The sequence below is a fragment of the Pempheris klunzingeri genome, chromosome 24, assembly GCF_042242105.1.
Source record: "Pempheris klunzingeri isolate RE-2024b chromosome 24, fPemKlu1.hap1, whole genome shotgun sequence".
NCBI lineage: Eukaryota > Metazoa > Chordata > Actinopteri > Acropomatiformes > Pempheridae > Pempheris > Pempheris klunzingeri.
Genome location: NC_092035.1, coordinates 11,529,359 through 11,549,438, shown reverse-complemented (window position 1 = coordinate 11,549,438; position 20,080 = coordinate 11,529,359). Strand labels below are relative to the sequence as shown.

General features: G+C 43.0%; 1 protein-coding gene across 1 annotated transcript in view; it reads left to right on the top strand.

Annotated features, from left to right (window-relative positions):
- filip1l (filamin A interacting protein 1-like) overlaps window positions 1-20,080 on the top strand; it is a 62,628-nt gene that overhangs the window by 5,580 nt on the left and 36,968 nt on the right. The window contains exons 2-4 of the mRNA XM_070855692.1: window positions 16,709-17,036; window positions 17,556-17,729; window positions 17,846-18,024. Of these exons, the coding sequence (XP_070711793.1) occupies window positions 16,719-17,036; window positions 17,556-17,729; window positions 17,846-18,024 (671 nt within the window). The 5' untranslated portion in view covers window positions 16,709-16,718. The remainder of the gene's footprint in view (window positions 1-16,708; window positions 17,037-17,555; window positions 17,730-17,845; window positions 18,025-20,080) is intronic.

Genomic DNA, 20,080 nt, shown 5'->3' with positions numbered 1-20,080 from the left:
TGGGAACAAGATTTAGCAAATAAAACCATTTAAAGTTTTGCTAGATTCACTAACCTTCTAAGTTACACTGTTTGCAAAATCATGCATACTAAAATCACCACCCACCACAGAAGAATGTTTAGTTTTATATCAGTGATCAGCTACTGTATCAGCTGCTATGCTGGTCTGGGGTCAGAGGTCACACTTTTGTAGTTTTTACAGATCAGGAAGGTATATTAAATGTTTTAAGTAGCTGATTGTAACTGATTGAAACAAAATGACTGGAGGTTATGTACCAGACTCTTTTATGCAGCAACTTCCTGAAATCGTCACCACAAAAACCAAAAAATTCGTAAACTTTAGAGGTGGTGGTTATTTAGAAAGAGCAAGGCTAGTTTTCCCATTTACTTCCAGCCTTTATGCTAAGCTAAGATAACTAGCTGCTGGTTGTCTTCTCTATCTAATTCTCTGATTATTATAACCTTCAAAGACCAGTAGACTGTCAGGAACAACTAGTATAATAATTCTATAAGTTTGCTACATTTTGCACTGAAGCAAAGAGTAGCTCGTCCTCCATGGGTGTAGCTTAGCTTAGCTTAGCTCGCTTTTCGGCCATACATTATGTAAGCGAAGCCTTTGCAGAGCTCTTTAAATGCCAAACTCAACGTGAACCTGGCTCACATCTCCCTGCTATTTCTGCATTGTATTCCCACCAGGGACTCAGCTTTGGTTGTGAAATTCTTGGCATATGTAACACGATTGGATAAAGCGACACAGGTGGCGGCCTGACGCTAAATATGCACCGGGGGAAAAAAATAAATCACTCCAAGAAGCCCCTGCTCTTTGGGCTTAAGCCTCCATTGTTGCCCCTCTCAGTGTTTGCTGTTGCTATAGAAATGCACCCAGCTGAGAGGAGAGGACTTAACATGGCTCTGTGGCCTTTGCATTCACTAAATGACAGGGTCAATTATTGGGCTATTTTCTGATGACCCACTAACATTTTCCCTGCTCCCTCTTATTTAAGAGAAGTGAGGCATGTTGAGAGCAGAGAGGCGCAGAGGAGGAAAGGACAGGAGTGTTACAGTGGTGAGAAATATCAGTGTCCCACACTGTGACAGTTCATTTACTCACTTTAGCTTGGACAACACTGGGCAGATTTAGGAAATGTCTTAAATGGCTGTGACTTGTTCAGAGTGGGATTGTGTTTGGCAGCGGCGCTGCTGGGATGAGGCCCGGGGCTCGACAGTGCATAGTGTCGGTGGGGGTGAAGGAGGGTGCATTAGTCCCGTCTGCCAAGATGACTCATAAGCAGTGCAGGGGACCGCGGCCACAACAGTGCTTCAGAGTTTGGTGTCCAAGCAGTGAAGGATGAACTGTGGCTTCGGGGAGCTCATCCTGAAAGTGTAGCGCCTTTCTGTCAAAACAACTGTGCAACTGCTTTTTTCTGTCTACCTGAGAGGTTTGCAGAAACATTTATGTTTACAATATGTTACACAATCTAGATACAGAAACTAACTCTGTTGTGTCGTCTACTGCACAAATAAAAGATCTGAAATACGTTTGAGCCGACTTGTTTTTTCACCGGATGCTCTGATGACTCATACTGGTACTTGGTATAAGACGATGCACTGATACTCAGCCAAAAAGCACAATCGCAGCACTGCTTGTGCAATTGAAGTACAGTGACTTTTTATGAAAAAGAAAAATAGAGTCAGCGCACTGAGAGATGTTGTTTTGCTGCTTGGAAGCAGCACAGCCACTGAATACTAACAATGTTAGAAATGGAGCCAGAGAACTGCATTATTACTCTCTTTTTTCACATGCTGGGGTTAACTTGGGACAAACTGTTTCTCTTGTGGTATGATGCCATGAACCAGACCAAATCTGTGTTAATAGTGGTCTTAAAACTGGTCATATTTCACATTTCGACTTCCTATTCATCCCCAGTTTGGTACCTGCCCAGCACCAAGAGGCAGACAGGCAAAGTTAGCAACTAGAAGGTGAACCAATTAGAGCTTTTAGCAGCTAAAGAGACAGATATTTCCCCAAGGAGTTGGTGGAGACCAAATGCAGAACTAAAAGGAGAGGAAATATTGGATTAAGACTAATCAGGTGGGCAGAAACACATTTGTCAGTAACATCAGTGTTGTGTTCACAGCTTGTTTCTGCTGCACCCAAGTGGCCAAAACATCAGGTATTGCAGTTTGAAAGACCGCACACCCGCTCCACAGTGTTTTCAGTTTTTATGGCTGATTATACCTCAATTCAGATTGAAGTTGAGTGGAGCTTCTGTATGAAGGGAAATAATTGATGTCGCTAATTTCAATGTAATAATAATAATGATAATAAAGGTGGAAGTACCACAAATTAAACCGCTCTGGTTGTGTTCAGAAGCTCACTAAAAGAAGGTGTCTAGTCTTTGTACAATTGTTTCTATACTACTACTACTACTAATATTAGTAACAGTGGTAGTAGCAGTAGTATGCATACAGCCAAAGGTGTCCAAGTCATTTCTATCTGATTTATATTGAGCTTGAGTGTAAAGCCATATTTGGACACAATTAATATTAGAAGGGTGGAGGGGGTAATAAAATATTTCCCCTCCTCTGTTGTAATAAAAGTCAACAGCGCTTTAGCTGCCACTAGACGATAAATATGTCAGTAAACAACACGACCTTCATCCCCAGCAGGCTCTCTATCATCCTTAATATTCTCTATTTTTGTTCATCGGGTTGACTGATCCCTCTCTGCTTCTATCACACTCTCAGCTGAGGTGATGAAGCGGGAAATTGGAGGTGTATTTATGAGTGAAGTGAGGGGAGAGAAAAACCACAGACATCTGAGCTCCAGGTGGGATTAGAATCACTGACCGGCGCAGGTAATATTGAAATCCCTCCACTTCCCCTCGAGAAATTCAAAGGCTGCACGATAATGAGAACTAGAGCCAACAAATTGCCGCAGGACTTGCTGGATGCACAAACTCCAATAATTACTCATTACAAACAAAGCACATCTACCTGTTTGTTTGTGAATCAGATACACTCCTACGCCTAATTGATTTGCTGATTTGCATTATCCAGGAGAGGATAGCACTCAATAGCACACTGTCATTAAGTCGATGCTCTTATTACAGCTTAGACGTCTGACTTGTTAATAGCCCAGTTTGTGACTTATCGGACTGCCGCCTATTGAGGAGGTTGCTGGGCAACTGGGCCGTGGGCAAGCCTGCAGGGACGTAAAAGATGGAAGGAAGCAAAGCTAAGCCAACATTTAATCATCATTTTCAATATTTTTCAATAAGTTACAGAGGTTACATCCATAGACAGTTGTTCCTGCTCTCTATAGCTGTGTCCAAAATCCTACATGTGAATTCTATATACGTTTTGTAATGTGTTCACATTGGAAAAGTGATGTTAAGTCATGTTAAGCATAAAAACCCTTGATTTTTGAGTGTGTCATTTCCTTTTAGTAGAAAACAGTATGTTGATTACTTGTACACTACCTGCAAAAACAGGATACTATAAAGATTATACTACGTACTGTGTACAGTTAGTATTATAGTCTAATTTATCCCCATACAAATACAAGAAAATGGACAGACAAGATTAGTTTGCAGCCCTCCAGGAGCATTTCTAACCCTTTGTGTCACCACAGGCACACAGGCAGTCTGTCCTGCTGGCAGGTTCCGGTCATGGAGGATAGAAATGTGTTAGTCGCTGGAGGTGGTGGAGAGACTCAGCCATCCTTGCTGACTCAGGCTTTCTCTGCTGTTAAAGTGGCCGCTTTGAATCTCCCATTTAAGCCCTTTTAAACACTTCATTTTGGAATACAGGACAAGTCTGCAGCATCTCAATTCCGAGCCTACTGTACTTTGATTTTAGCTGATAGTCGATAAATGACACCCTGGCTGCTGGAGGATAAATGCTGCGGACTACAGTGCAGTTCGCTGCCTTGCCTCTACTGTGAAGGGGATTGGGTGACCCCTAATTTTAACCCGGTGTTTGTTGCCCAATGGACAGATTGGGTAACAGGCAAAAAGGAGGGGATGCAACAGTAATTAGCTACAAGGGTGATAAAGACTATCACAATATTTTGGCCTCATTTGTAACTAGTGAGTGTTTGAGCAGCCACTGATGGTGATTATTTGAAACTCAGGCACATAGACACAATAGACACAAAATGAACTGGGCATCAGACAACCAGCAGGTGCACAAGATCGTGAATGAATCAATTGACTGGCACTTTGAATGCAGCCTCTTTCATAGAGCTGCCTGTCTGTCGGAGGCAGTATGTGTGTGAGGCAGCATGTGGACCAGCTGATGGATGCTGTGACCCTGTAATCCTCTACTGTCAATCCTCTGTCACTGCACAGATGGATGAACAGACTGGGAATGCTCCGGTGAATGAATGAGTGCAGGCTGATGCCGACTTCTTAGGTTTTTCTTTTTTTTTTGAACGGGTTTGTTGTCTTTCTGAAAGCACTGCTCTCATGTTGGCGTCTACGTCCTAGTTAGAGCCATTGCTTGTCTAAGTGACTTGTACCTTCTCTTGACAGCCACTTAGTGAAAGGCCAGAGGAAACAGTCATACAGATATAATTATTTCTAGACTGGGAGGCTACGTGACTTCTAAGATCATATAGCTATTATAGCTGTATATAGATGCTATTACTGCAAACAAAGTGACAGCCTGCTGACCAGCTGCTGAACCCTCTGACTCTATAATCTGCTGTCAGCCCTCAGTCAGGGGACCAATGTCGACGGGCCCACGTTACTTTACTACAGTGGGTCTAACTTTCATGGCATGAAATGTTTCAGTAAGAACCAAACACTGATTATTCACATAAAGTAGCTTCAAAGGTAAAAAACTATTGTCCAATGCTAAGTCAAAATGCATCGCATGCATCTCTCATTCACAAAAACACAAGTTAACAATGTAGTAGCTAATCTGTCAGAGCATCATCTCAGGCACCTGATGATGCAAGCTGTTGGCGGGCCACTGATACAATAATTCATTTAACATTTTACAAGACTAAGGCAGATGGAAGCGCAAAACACACCCATGTTCTAAAAAATACTGCGGAAAACTACACAGGAAAATACAGAAAAACAAAGCACGGTAACAAAATAGGATACCAATCATGGTTTTCATTTTCTGATTTACAAATTAGGCCCCTGAAATGTTGCTTGCTCGCTTCAACCCCCCTCCAGCCTTTGCATCATCACATGTTTAGGCCTACCTGCTGCTTGAACTAAAGGACGGAAACATGGTCTCACATCAAAACTACATCAGCAGTCAAGATGTGCAAATAAACATGCAAAAGAGCCGCTGCTGCTGAAGCTGAGCATCTTTCACAGTCAGGAGGCCACTCCCAAAAATAAAAAAGTGCTGCCCTCTGCTGGCTGAAGAGAGCAAAGAGTCTCACCCCTGCAACCTCTGAACAATATTTAAACAAAGGTTATTATTGTAATCTGGATATCAATCTGCTGTGAGGCAGCCTGCATGACCAGAAATACCTTTTTTTCTGACAACACTACATTTCCTGATAGAATAACATGCAAACAGGGTCCAAGTCCTGAGCCCCACACCTCCTCCTATCAGCACCGGATTCATCTGCTCGATGTTCCTGCAGAAAAGCGCCTAGATGACCTACAATGTTGGCGGAAACACTTTGAAACCCAGCATGTCTGACTTTAGCTAGTGGTAGACCTGAAAGCATCATTTATAGCCTGTGAACAGCTGTAAAAACTCTGTGTGAAGTTTATGTGAGAGTGAATCAAAGTCCATAAGAGCGACTGAAGCCAAGTGACTAATGATGGAAAAGCCGCGAGGCTCTGGGTTTTCATGACGCCATTTGTTGAAAGTGTTTGTGCCTCAGCTCGCTTATAATCAAACATTATGTTGATCTGACAGTGATTTTGCTTTTGTTTGGGTGTTTATATTGTGTTCATGTGCGGGTATATGTTGAGGATGAAGCATTAAGAATCACAATGTCAGGATGTTGGGGCTCGTAGGTGATTTGTCTTCTTCTCTGGTGGCCCTCGTGGTGACAGATCATTTCAGCTATTCACACCTTCCTACCATCGGATCTGTCTGGAGCTGCTCTGTCATGCTGGGCACAGCGGACCCTTTAAAGGGGGCGCATGAACAGAGGATCAGATTTTAAAACAGTGAAAGAGATCTGGATGTTTCTGAAATCTTGCCTAATCAGGTGAAATTCAGGAAGACAGACAAGTGGTTACATGAGCGTATCCGTATATATCTGCTGAAATTAAAATATAAAACAGGTCCAAACATAAATCAAACCACGTTCTATCAGCATGAGCACCCGGACAGCGGCGTGCTCCGACAAATAAGACAAATAAGATGCTACGTTCTTCCTGTAACCAGTGTACGATGTACGTTTGCTTTTCTGTCCCTCTTGTTGTCTCCTATCTACCAACTCACAGATCTGGGGAAAAAGCAAATATTTCCAGAAGAGAAAAAGGTGTTACAAATGTGTAGTCTCATTTCTGAGATGGATATTACCACTGAGAATAGCTTAGTGGTGAAATCACAATAAGAACCAGATGCAATTTTGACAGTAAAAAGGTATCTTTAAAATAATTTGACGGAAAAATAACTGGATTTCACGCAAGCCTGAAATCAATTCTGTAAACTCCTGTAAATTGAGGATTATGATGATGATGATGTAAACACATCACATTTCTGCAGATTGTGAGGCTACAGGCTGCTCTGTTGCTTCAAGGTAGTAGTGGCGAACCAGGAAATAGCCAGTGGAAATATGGGACTTAAACAGTGGCTACTCTCTGGGCAAACATTTTGTTACTTATAGATAGCAACATAACAGCTGATGACATAGTAATTTGGTTTTGATTTATAGAGAGAACACTGTTTGACCAAATCACTGACTAACATATAGAGTCCGGAGGAAAGAGATGGGAGCATCTTTAGCTGCTAAATCCTGCACTTCCTTCACCAGCTGGTTTCTGTGTGTGTGGGTTGCAGCTGAGCAGGTAGTGTGCAGTGGCTTTATCAGATTTTAAAGCAGCACCCCCGACCTTTCCGACTGGACGACCCTTCACTTATGGTTTGTCCAGTGCGACATCCAGTGGGGCGAGTATACTACCGCCCCCCCCACCCCCCATCAGTCCTCAAGCTTCTCTTTCCCATAATCACCTGCTCCAAAACAGACAAGGTTACAGTCTGATGACACCGAGCGTGGAGCACCTGCCAAGGGATGAAAGTCGATACAGGATATTAAATATATTGGGCGTGTTCAGGACATGTAATGAGGCTGACATGGGAGTCCAGCAGGGCTATACATAGAGCTTGGTGAGCGTAAAGGGCAGCAGTCAGAGAATGAGGTTCACTTAAAGTGCGTCATGTGCTGCGGCGCTCGTGTTTGAATCAAAACAACATCACTGACCCCATCAAAAACTCATTTGGTCTCAGCTCTGCTTGAGAGGTCGCTGAACTTCTGTACCGCCGTCTGTTTTTCTATTCACCAGCGTGACCTTGTTAAAAGCGGGGACCTTGGCACAAGGTCGATCACTAACATGCAGTGCAGGCCTTCACAATTAAGTATATTACACACACACACACACACACACAGTAAAGTGCAACACTTAGAGCCAGCTATGAGATCATGAGAAAGACATTCTCATGGCAAAACTGCTGCTCAATAGCAGACAAACAACCAGACAGCTTATATATGTGTGTGTGTGTGTGTGTGTGTGTGTTTGCACTTATACATTCAGTGCAGCAAGTAGGACTACGTGTATATATGCTTGGCCACGTTTCATGGTTTAACATCAGACTTGGCCCTCCTCCCAGACTGAAAAACTCCTTCAAATGTAAACCTGGCGGAGGAAGCACGAGTCCCCGTCCGTGCTCTGTCTTTCCTCGGCTGCGCCCAGAGGACTAATCACCCCCGCCGTCCTCACAGTCAACACTTTTGTGTCGCTGTACCTGGACGAGCTCAGAGATTGTGAACAGATGCCTCTGTTTGCTTTGGCTCGCAGTGCACCAGCGTTTCTTCTTCTTCTTCTTCTTTGTCTCTTTCTGTCACAGAATCAGTCTGTAAAAAGGTTTGTCTCTCTCAAGTCAAGCAAGGTTGGAAAATAGTCTCAGAGCCAAAGGTGAGAGCTTCAAATGACTTGTTTTGTCTGATTGACAGTTCAAAGTTTACTGTCATTTAAGAAAAAGAATAGCAGCAAATTCTAACATTGGAGATGCTGCATTTTTGCTCGAATAACCTCAGGAGGCGACAGGAGCGATGCCTCTTCAGACAGACGTGCAGCAGACGTCATCCAGTATAAATAAAGCAGACAGAAGTCCGTGCGTCCATCCATCATGACGAACGTGCACAGACACTACAAAGCTTGTTTTCACATTCGCCTGCCGAAGGAGGAAAAGTTTCTCCGCGCTCTCCTTAAATCTGAGTTTAGCACATGGGATGATTTCGTGACATCACAACTGGTTTGAAAGCCGGTCATGGTCCAGTTACAGCTGACAAAAGCCTCCAGGGCACACACACACTGAGACATCATGCGTCCAGCATGGAGTAGTTCAATTGGAGCATGTCTTCCAACATGTGGAGGGAGGATCTTTAATTGATTCAATTACTTTACATAACATATAACATTACATATATTAATATTAGGTATAATAAGTTAAACAGTTTCAGGCAAAGGCAAATCGCTCCCACTTCACATTTAAGGATGATATTTCTGTTGTTTTTTTTTAGATTTTCACAGAAACCTTTACTGCCTGAGTAGTTTTAAAGGTTTCAACTTTACTGGCAACATGGCGCCACCTGGTGAACATCAGCAGCATGTTTTCCATTCGTCACAAGAACTGACAGCAAGTGAGAACTAAATAACAGATATTCCTCATGATAGGCTCAGTACAGTATCTGAGTCATATCTCATATCACTGCTGGATTGCCAGCTGGAAGACTTCTCCTGATGTTCCTACCAAAGTTTAGTCCACAGAATCACATTTAGACCTGCGCAGTGGAACTTGTGTTGCTATGTTGCTGTTGCTGAATATGATCCCTGTGACTCGGAGACATGCTTGCAGGGGGAAAATGTGCTAAGCTGACACTGTTACAGTTTCTGGCCAGTCCAAAGATTTCCTGGGATTGCATCATGTAGCAAGAGAGGAGGCCTTGATGCAAAAAAATGTGCAGCAGTGCTCTTTTTTTTTTTTTATCCAGACAGGCATTTTAGCAGCTTTATTCAAGTCACTGTCATATATCCTACATCTTTAAATGACAGCGTGTCTACATCTGAGCTGAAACCTCTCTGTCTGTCTGTCTGACCGTCCTCCTCAGCCCTCTCCAAAGCGCTGCGCCCCGTCTCCTGAGCTGTGGACGACTTCAGTGCAGAGGAATTCCCACATCATTTCTCTTGTTGCTTTACGGTCCAGCAGCGCTAATGCTTGCAGGAAACATCTCCGACGGTTTTATGGCACCTCATCCAACCTCGAGGCCTGAATGCTGATCGCTACCTGTTGCTGCGGCAACCTCTGCTCTGTTTGTAAACATTTTGCTTTTTTTTTTTTTTTTTTTTTTTGGCCAGATGATGGAAACCCCTCCGGCACACCGTGTTATTCTCTGACTGTCATTCTTTTGGGTGCTGATGCACTTAACTGTTTAATAACACTTTAAGTGGAGCAGAACAAGTAGAAACAGTAGAACTATATTTACATTTTACAATGGAAAAAGTATTCTCAAGAAGCCCCACACCTTCTTCCAAGTACCATCTCAAACATATTCACCACCACTAAACTATTAGTTTACCACTAAACTATTACTGAAAGCTACAGGGACGTTACTGTCTGAACTCTTCCGTAACTTTACTTTGCCGCTGTAACAGCTACATGCAAAACAATGGACTCCTGCACTATAAAAAAAAAAGAAAAAGTATCATGTGAACTCTATTTTATATTCTTATCAAGCTTATTTCAAGATGTTTTCTCTCCGCCCTGCCAAATAAATGTGAACCTTCCACTGAGCCAAAAAGGAAAAGTGGTGTGTTTGGATCTCAGGGCTCTCTGACCTCCTCTGAATCTGTAAGTTTGTAGTTTAATCATCACTGACACTGAAGTGCACTCGCTTTTGTTGCTCTCCTTCTTTTTTTTTTTTTTTTGTGTGTGTGTTCTCACACACACACATCGATATGAGTGTGAATAATGAAGCATGTGCACGCCATGATATTATTCACCAAGAATGTGTAAAGAATAATGGATGAATAATTGATTTCATGAGCAGCCGATGCAATATGCAAGCATGCGTGCTACATTTAGCATGAAGGCTGTACGGTAGCTATTAATGCATGCAAAATGACCCGGGATCTGAGGTCTTTACTGCCAATGAAATGAAGAGTGAAATATTGCTGAAACACCACAAAAAGAGATATGTGATTACACAGTCTCCAGCACGTGGATGTGGCCCCTCATTCGTCACACCTGACTGGGTTATTTTTTTTTTTAAAGTGTGAAAAATGAGATCTGATCTGATTTTAAACGGACCAGACTTTGCCACAGTCTCAGCAGCTCACCTCCTACCGTACACATGACCTCTGACGCGACGCGTGACTTTACGGCGTCGCTTCCAGTCCATCGATGCTGGAATGAAAACAAGCACGTCAAGCCCGATTTTTATCACACCTTCCTCTATAAAAACCAGATTCTCCTCCACATGATCAATCTCTCATGGGCCACAAACAGCTCGCGTGGATGATGGAGCGGCATAAAATGTCTTGTATCTCAGTTTAAAATCTGTTGCTTCCCTTGGCAGATTCTGAGCTCACCAGCTTCATAACGTATCCGCCTCATAAAGGAGTAGTTCGACGTTCTCTGTCGATATTTCTATTTTTTCTGAGAGTCAGATGAGAAGCAAAAGAACTAGTCTGTTTCTGCTGAATAAAAACCTGAATCTCTGGAAGAGCAAAGGCTTGTTTGAGTCCATCCAATTGGGACTTTTAAAAGTTTTGAGCCCCTTCTTGAAATGATTGCAAGTGGTGATTTAGTGCAGACTTTGTGTACAGCACAGTAAGCTGCACACTATCAGCAGATCCTCCAAAGGATATACTGCTGCCTCCATCTGTCCCTCCCCCTTTCTTCCTTTTCTCCGCTCTCTTTTGATCTGCGTTTCTCTCCCCCTCAATCATATTGACAGCAGCATGATGTCAGGCTGCAGGAATTTACTCTGTAATTTGTGTGAGTGGGTGTGTACATGCATGCATATGTTCTGAGTGCCTGTGCGTTACTGCTTGCATGCCAACCGTCCACAGAGGCTGCTGTTTGCACGTGTGCTTCCATGCGTAGCTCGGATGTGTGTGTGTGGGAGAAAAGAGAGAGAGAGGAGGTATATTTTTGTAGCACACCTGCTTCCTCACCTTTCACCTCCGTGACTTTAACGGCCCTCCCTCTGCTTCACTTCCAGCCCACATGAAAAGTGAAGTCATAACTAAAAAGCTCTCTTTTCCGCGGCTTTCGCGGACAGCAGGCGCTCATTGTAAAAGATCCTGATGTTATGGTGGGAGTAAACTCAAAGGTATATTGACAAAGTTTGGATAACATCTGGGAAAGGCTTTTTGTGTGTGTGTGAGGTGGGGGTGTGGAGCTGGTTTAGATTGTGAGCCCCGACAGCTCTAGAAAAGATCCAAAAATCATAAAAGTCCCAAAATAATCAGCTTAATCGCTTTCTGAAGCGTTCAGATGTGTGATAAAATTACTCGAGAGCCATTAGAGAAAGACTTTATGAGGGTTTATGAGTTAGTGACTGGCTGGCTGGCTGGCTTGGTGAGTTTGTTGCGTAAAAACCCTTTGAATGAATAAGCCTTTTGACCTGGTAGCTAGTCAGAGAAACCTTGGTGGTCTCGGCTAGACAAGCCCAAACTGCCAACGGTTTCCAGTAACAGCTTTGCTTTTGGCTTCGGACATTGTCCTCGCTACTTAATGAGAGCACGAGGTAATGGAGGAGCCTCAGGGAAGGCGGAAAAAAAAAAGTGAAGAGGACTTATGAATGAATAAGCAAGCTGTTTTTAGTAATACTGCTAATTACGAGTGTGGCTCTGTTAGTCGTTCGCTCGGTTAGTCCACCAGTTGGACCCAGAGGACGACTCCCAACAACTCTGGTGGTCCTGACTTTTCATCTGGTGCCATCATCAACTTTAGTTTATGAGCAAAAACCTGCAAACTTAGGGATGTCACCATCAGCCTCTGTTGTATTTTGTGTTATCAAATGTGATGAACTAACATCACACCTGCATGACATTAGCATTTTAGCTCAAAGCACCAAAGTAGAGCTTCACAGGGCTGCTAGCGTGGCTGTGGCCTTGATGAAAAAACAGATGATGCTCTGGAAAAGCTACTGTGCGCACACATTATACATTTATAAATGTATGTGTATAGAGAATGAAAAGTCACAGACTGTTAAACCAAAAAAAAACAAACCCAAAACGTGTATTAATCCTCCCTCCGTGTATCATCATGCTTGTGCTCCAATGATTCTTTTCACTGTGTCGCCTTCATTGCCAAGAACAAGCTAAGCAGCCAAGTCCCTTACACAAGATCTGAGCACCTGTTAATCATAACATCACCTTCTGGCACCGATCCCTGCTCACAAAATGAAAAATTATTGGAGCTGCTCTGACTAAAACGCCTGACACCAGTGGATGGGATGAGTAAGAGGACAGAGCACGGTTAAGTCATCTCTGGGCAGTTTCACACATGACACACACACACCCGTTCATTCATGCTCTTACTGTCAGTGAGTAGAACAATTGGAAATGATGTGGTGTCATTATTATTACGATACATACACAGGTACCAACATGATATCTGTGGGTTGGATAATTATCAGGTTTCCAGTTTCCCTCGAAATATTCATTCATCGGTTTTTCACAGAAATTCAGAGGAATAAAAGTATTTATCACCATGACTGTTTCTGATCTAATCCGCTCCGACAGGGTTATCTGAGGCCTCATGACACAGATGGTGGCTAATTAACTTCGTGTCTTGGAAGTTTTATATTCACACCTTCTCCAAGCTGACAATACGGACAACACAACATGGTCATGGGGAAAATATGTGCACGCACGGCGCACACGAGCATTTTAATAGCCAGTGTTTTCGCCTCCTCCGGCAAAAGGAAGGCCTAAAGGAAATTTCCACAAACATCGTTGTGTTTATCCTGTGCTTTCATTTGGCACTGCTGCCTTCAGAAGTCTATTTTCACCTCGTGTTTATTTTAGATTTGGACTGTAATGCTGTAAAAAAAACTGATAGTAGTAATGAAAGGAAATTGGATTAACTCTTTTTAAAAAATTTTATCTACTGTAGGTCAGTCAGCGTGATCAAACACTTTTTTTTTAACACTGAAAAGGTTTATTTTGGATATTCTATCTGGGATAACTTAACATTAAAAGCTCATTATGTTAATTTAATAGTTTTAGTGCATTGTTAAGTGGTTCAAATCTTCAAAGCGTCAAATCCTTGAGGAGTGGAATCACAGTTTGGATAATGAAAAAAAGGTGTTTCGAAGCAACTGCGACTACAGTTCAACAACTTCTTTTCACATCAGTCCACGAACACAAATCAGCACAGCGTTGGCCACATTTTTTGGACTTTTTCTCACCATTCCAGTGTTTCCAATTTTGACGGCTTCGCTCCAAGTTTCCAATAACCAATAACACAGCTCAGAAAAATTAGAGCCATCACTTGCCAGAGATATAGCACTGATCTCAAAACTAATTTATTTCGACTCCCACAACGACAGTAAGGGACTGATTTGGAGATGCATCAGACCCAATATGAAGCCATTTTCCCGTCCCCTCTGTGAACCTTTTTATGAACTATGTGATATATTTCTGATCCGTCTTGGAGATTTTGCAGATATGTGATACTTGCACATGTAGGAATCCTCAGCGGGGCCGCGTCATGTCTGTGACCCTTGGATTTGTTGCACAATCTCAATGAAAATCTGTGTCCTGCAGCTTTTCAGTGCGTGTGTGAGACAGTGTGAGCATCTGTGTGTTTGTTGCATCATGGATTAGTAAATTTAAACAAGCTGCAGGAGCGACTGATGGCTGAGTTAATTATGCATCTGGTGCAGTAACTCATTAGAAAGGTTACATCCTGTTCTAATGACGCTCGGGGTAAGGTTACAAACACACGAACCATTTTGTACACTTGACATATTGTACAGGAAAGGTATGAACGTACAGTACCTGAATCTGTCCAAACACACACACTTTCACACACACATTTTGAGCAGTTCTGTCTATTGCCTGTAGCCCAGATCTCTGAGTAAGTTGAAGTGGAGTCTGTCTTAGACTGCAGGGAATTACCTCAGCTCTGAATCATGTGGCGCCTTGCCTAGAGTGTGCACAATGCAATCACCCAGCCATCTTTCTTACTCATAAACTGTCAGAGGGCCTCACACAGAGGCTGGACACACACTGCAGGAGTCTCGAGCACATTATTTCAAAGGTCCAATTAGGCCGTCTCAGGCAAATTCTGTTTGTGTGGTGAGATGTTCCATTTTGTCTCAGTGAAACCCTGGACTAAAACATGTTATATTACAATTTTAACTTTGTTTTATTGGATAGACAATAAACAGAAACAGTTTAAACTGCGCGCACACAGACAAAGACCAGCAAGTTTAGCCGATGCCTTTGTGAGCTGTCGTTATAATAAAGTCAGCTCAATAAACATTTCTCTATGTAGTTTCAGTGAAGGTCTGCTCTTCTTTTAAGGTGCTTTTGAGTTATGTTAATCATTTAGGTTTAGCTGGCGGATAAAAGTGGGGGAAAAGGTATCCAGATAGTTCACAGAAGCAACATCACAGCATAAAAATGCTCTATAAAGAATCCTGCATCTCTACTTTTACTAAATACAAAAGCATAATCAAGAAAATGTACATGTATAAAAAGTAAAAGTACTCCTTGCAGGGGTAAGCGGAGTGAAAGCAAAAAGCAGTGGAGTAGAACTGGGAAGTTGCATAAAGTTGCATCAAGTACAAGTACTTGAAATGTATAAAAGAAGTAGTTAGGTAGATGTAATGTGATGGTACCATACAAGTTACAATGTTCTCAGGAAATGTAAAAGTAAATACTGCTATTCAAAATCAGAAAAGTTTATATAGTAGATACCAGAATACCCTTCATCCAAGTAAAATCAGTTAATCAGTTGCTTAATCAATACGTTTGTGGTCTGCATGGGTACTACTAAAGCCTGAGTACAGATAAAGGCTCAGACTAATTCTGAGCCATAGAAGAACTTTAGCATTCATTGTCATTAGTCTAAATTCTCCACACAAACCAAACGGTTTCAGGGGACACTCTTGTGAAACACCGTCTTCAGCCGGAACAGCAGCTTTCGAGCTGTTAGTTGGAAACCTTTTGATGCGAGTTGAGCCGGATAGATGATGATGTAATGCCTTTGGGCATATTATTCTCTCTCACATCAAACACTCAGAAATGAGTCTCAGCATGTTTTCGTTTTCAGGTCTGGTTTGTCTTTTGACGATGTATTTATTTTAGCTGAGCTTAATCTTGAAAAAGTAATAAATGACTTGGCAAAGGAGCTTAAAGTTCTTTTGCCTGTGTGACTGCAGCTTACAGCATTCATCTATTTATCATAGCTTGATTTATCATAGCCAGTGAGTCGCTGAATGGCCCATTCATAAACCAGATGTCACAAAGACACACTGTATACTCCAAACAGACATTGGTTGGTAGCCATGATGCTTTTTATTCATAGCTACTCGGATGTTACCCCTTTTTCCGTTCACCACCAATCATCATCTGTAAAATAGATATATTAGGTGAACAAGATGACCACAGCGCTCCAGTGCCTAAACCCTGAGGCAGAATGATTTTGGCCGCCTTTTTTAGTCAAAAATTTCACGTTATGGGAAAATTCATCAGCCGTGAATGATGGTCGGCAGCTTTGGGTAATTTGTTGCGACAGGACTTTTGGTTCAGGGACCAAAAAGTTCTGGCACTGTCAGAGAATCTGTGGCATAATCGTTCTTTGTGGCCAGATCTACGATGTCTGTTCCGCTGAGTGATAAATAATAACATGCCAGGCAATGACGACATGCCGTTGTGCTGTAGAGATGACAAATGTGGAACTGGACGTACTATGTAGGTCTAGTTTACTGCCTACTTACAGTGTGATGACAGAAGGTTATATCAGCACAGTGTGATGAGATCACACTGCGCAGTCTGACATGCAATAAACGAGAATTATTTTTTGACATGCACAAGTCTCCAAGAACAATGAAAACTCCAGATGCAAACATTTGTACGGCTTTAGGTCGTTTCCCTTACATTTCTGTGCTCACTGTGTTGTTTGATGGAGCGTTTTTTCTTACTTCCTGGGATGTGTTTAAGGGCAGTTTTGATATATAGACAGCTGGTGTGGCATCAGTGCTCTCTAACGCCTACATCTCTGGCCAGAAAATATCATTCCAAGCATTTAATCAGTCACAAAGTAACTCCTGGAACATTCTGAGCTGCTGAGAGTGTTTTGTTCTTTAAAGGAACTCAAAGCAAAGGTCATCGATGAGAATGTAATATGTGTTGTAATGTGTTTTGCCAATACCTTGACTTCAAGCAAAAATAATTAATGTACGTATATGTGTGTGTATTTCATATCTGTATGCAGGATATGAAAAAAGACTCTTATCCTTCCTCCTTCCATCCATTCAACAGGTAGAGGAACATGAGATCCCGCAGCAACAGTCTGGAGGACATAACCAAGGCCAAGCCGGCTCAGAAGCAGGGGGACGCACGCAGGCGATCTGCAGAGCGAGAGGAGCCCTCAGGCAGGGCTGAGCGCCGGAGCCGACACCGGGAGCCGCCGGACGACACCGGCACCATCCAGCGAAACCTCAAGACGACCAAGAACAGCACCAGCGCTGGGGGGAGTGGGAGTGCCAGCGCCAGTGGTGCTGCAAAGGCGGGTCGACGAGAGAAGGGCAGGGACCTTTCTCGAGATGACCTCGTCTTTCTACTGAGCTTGCTCGAGGGAGAGTTGCAGGTAATCCAAAACTGTAGAGATGACTGAGCACACTTGGATTTAGCCCTGGGAACATTTAGCCAGTGCAGCAGCAGACTGGCCTGCAGACATGGCACTGGCCCCAGTCGGACATATAGTCAGACACGGCGGCTTAGCAGGCAGTGGGCACTCGAGATGGACTAAAAGCCGGTGTTAACGGACAGCCAACAGCTGAGCCTACTTCCTGCCATTACAGTACTGGATCCAGGAATCCCCTGGCACTGCTGCTGTACGACAGGAGCGAGGCTACGTCTGCCTTATTGCTGAGGTCAAAGGAAATAAAGATGATAAACAAAGACAGCAGAGATAGAAGGGGATAACATGCAAACCTTCAAAAAAAAAAAAAATAGAAAGGTCTCCCTTGCAAACTTTAAAACAATGACCCTAAACCATTGCTGTGGGATACATGGGATGACTGCACGTTGAAAATCTGCTGTGTGTTAATCCTGAATCTAACCATCTAACCACATCTACTTCCCCCACCTTCTTTTCCCACTACAGGCCAGAGATGAAGTGATCACAGTGCTGAAGGCAGAGAAAATTGACTTGGCCGTGCTGGAAGCCAAATATGGCTTTGTCACTCCACAGAAAGTCCTACAGGCCCTGCAGAGGGACGCCATCCAGGGCAAAACCGACGTCCTCCAGGAGGACATTTATGAGAAGCCCATGGAAGAGGTAACACCGACTGTAAATCTTAATTAAAGAAAGAGTCTAAAATACCCTCAATGACTCTGTGTGACAAACACAGAACAGTCCAGACGTGACAGATGTTCCCCCCTCTACCTCCGCAGCTGGACAAGTTAGTGGAGAAGCAGAGGGAGACGCACCGGCGGATGCTGGAGCAGCTGCTGATGGTGGAGCAGTCGCACAAACAGGCCCTGTACAAGCTGGAGGACGAGAAGAGGAACCACGGAGAGTTCATGAAGAAGAGCGACGAGTTCACCAACTTGCTGGAGAAGGAGCGCGAGAGGTCAGTGAGAGGAACCGCCAGTCCAAACAACGCAATCATAATTGTTCCTTCAGCCCTGCGGCGTCTAAATGTGTTTATCTTGGCGCCCTTGGGGGGATTTGGTGACATATGATCTGAAAGCAATTACAGAAAATCTCATTTTGGTTTCAGGGGAAAGCTGCAGCGTCACACTTACTTTGTAATTCTGATATCGGACTGAAATGATAATTTTGGATGCCCTTGATTGTGCCAGCCTCCTGTTGCTTAGGAGAGTCCATGAGCTTTAGATGAATGGGGTGCCAGTGACGATTAGGCCTCATGAATTGAGCCTCACATCACTTAAATTTGAAAAAGTGCTGGTTTATTTCAAAATGATGATGCATGCACGAATAATCTAGCAGATGTGGATTCGGTAACTTCTATTAATGAGGCCAGTGTCATGTGATTGTGTTATGATTTGGAACTAGACAAACTTCATAAACGCAATAAATCATGCGCTCCATGTTCCATTAAGATCCAACAGGCGGAACAGAAAGAGCACTCGACTGTGTCAATAGTGGCAACGTTCAAGTGGCGACGCCACACACCGTGCATGAACACATCCTCTAAGTGCAGTTTCAGACTGAAGCCAAAATCACAATTGATGCAGCATTCTTATTTTAGTCATATCTGTCATCTCTAATTGCTTCACTGTCTCCACACTGCAGAGGTAAAGGGCCATTTCAGCCATTTCAGCAGACAGAGTGGAAGCAGAGTGATCAAACTGTATTTTTTCCCCCCGTGACCTCACGATGGCAACTCATAATCTTGACAGTTGGATGCCTTGCTCAAAAGCAGGTTGCCGGCTGGTAAAAGGGTTATTCAAATCCTAAATCCAGCTCCACTCAGCGCTGCCAAAGTTTGAATGTCTTAATAATCCTATGTAATGTTAGCATTAAATCAAAGTGTTCTTCAGGATTACAGGGGGAAAACCAGACTGAAGAATTCCATTATTGTTTTTCCCATGACCTGTAGTAGGTCCTTTACTTTTATTATCACCTTTTATTGAACAACGCTGCGCAAACCTGGTGCAGACTGAGAGTTTTTATTGGAGATGATCCAGCGGCCGAGAGCGGGAAGGCAAGAGTTTGTTGACAGATAATTTAGGTTTGAGCTTCAATACACAAATAAGCTTTACATTTACAGCTCTGCTTTATGGTAGCGCTGCGGATATTTGTGAAGCAGAGTGAAAAACCATATCCCTGGATAACTTTCCTACAGCTACGTCTGCATTTCAGTGCCAGCGAAGCTTAGATGCAGCAGCTGAGAGCGAGGGACACTTGAAGTTCAGATTGTTTATGCTGCGGTTTCATAATGTGCTATGATGTGGTAACGCTCTCAAGTGTAAGATCATAGCAATACATTAGAATTGCTTGAGGTATGAGTTCTGCTTGCGCTATTTTCAATCCTCTATCCTGTAAACTCCTACACCTAAGACCACAAATTCGAGGATCCCCTGACTTTTCCTCTGGTTTATCAAAGTTGTTGCTTATCTTGTGATGATGGTGCAACATTTTGTAAAGAAATGTGTGTTTGCTAGATGGTGAGGCCTAATGACTTTGATGATCCTGACTTTTGACGTTTTGAGTGAGATATCTCAACCATTACCGGGTGGACTGCCATGAAATTTGTTGCAGAGATTCATAGTGCGATCTCATACAGCTGCTAGCATGGCTGTAGACTTTTTGCACTATAACAGGAATCCTGGTAACATTTACACTATCGAGTGCTGTGAAATATAACAGTGCATGATTCATTTAGATGCCCTGACAACAGACCAAAGCGCATAATTTCATCTGTTTGACGTGAGGAGGAATTGCGCTGGATTACGTGATAGAAGATATTTAGATTATTGTACAAACGTGTTGCAGAAGACTTAACACCTCCAGTGGTGAAACTGTGATCCATAAAATGGTGTAACGTGAGATAAATGTGGGATGAATTACTTGAAAGCGCTGTTTAAATCTGTCAGCCAAGACAGAGACGGCTGGAGGCCTGAGGAGGAAACATGTCTGACTGATTTCTTCTGTAAATGTCA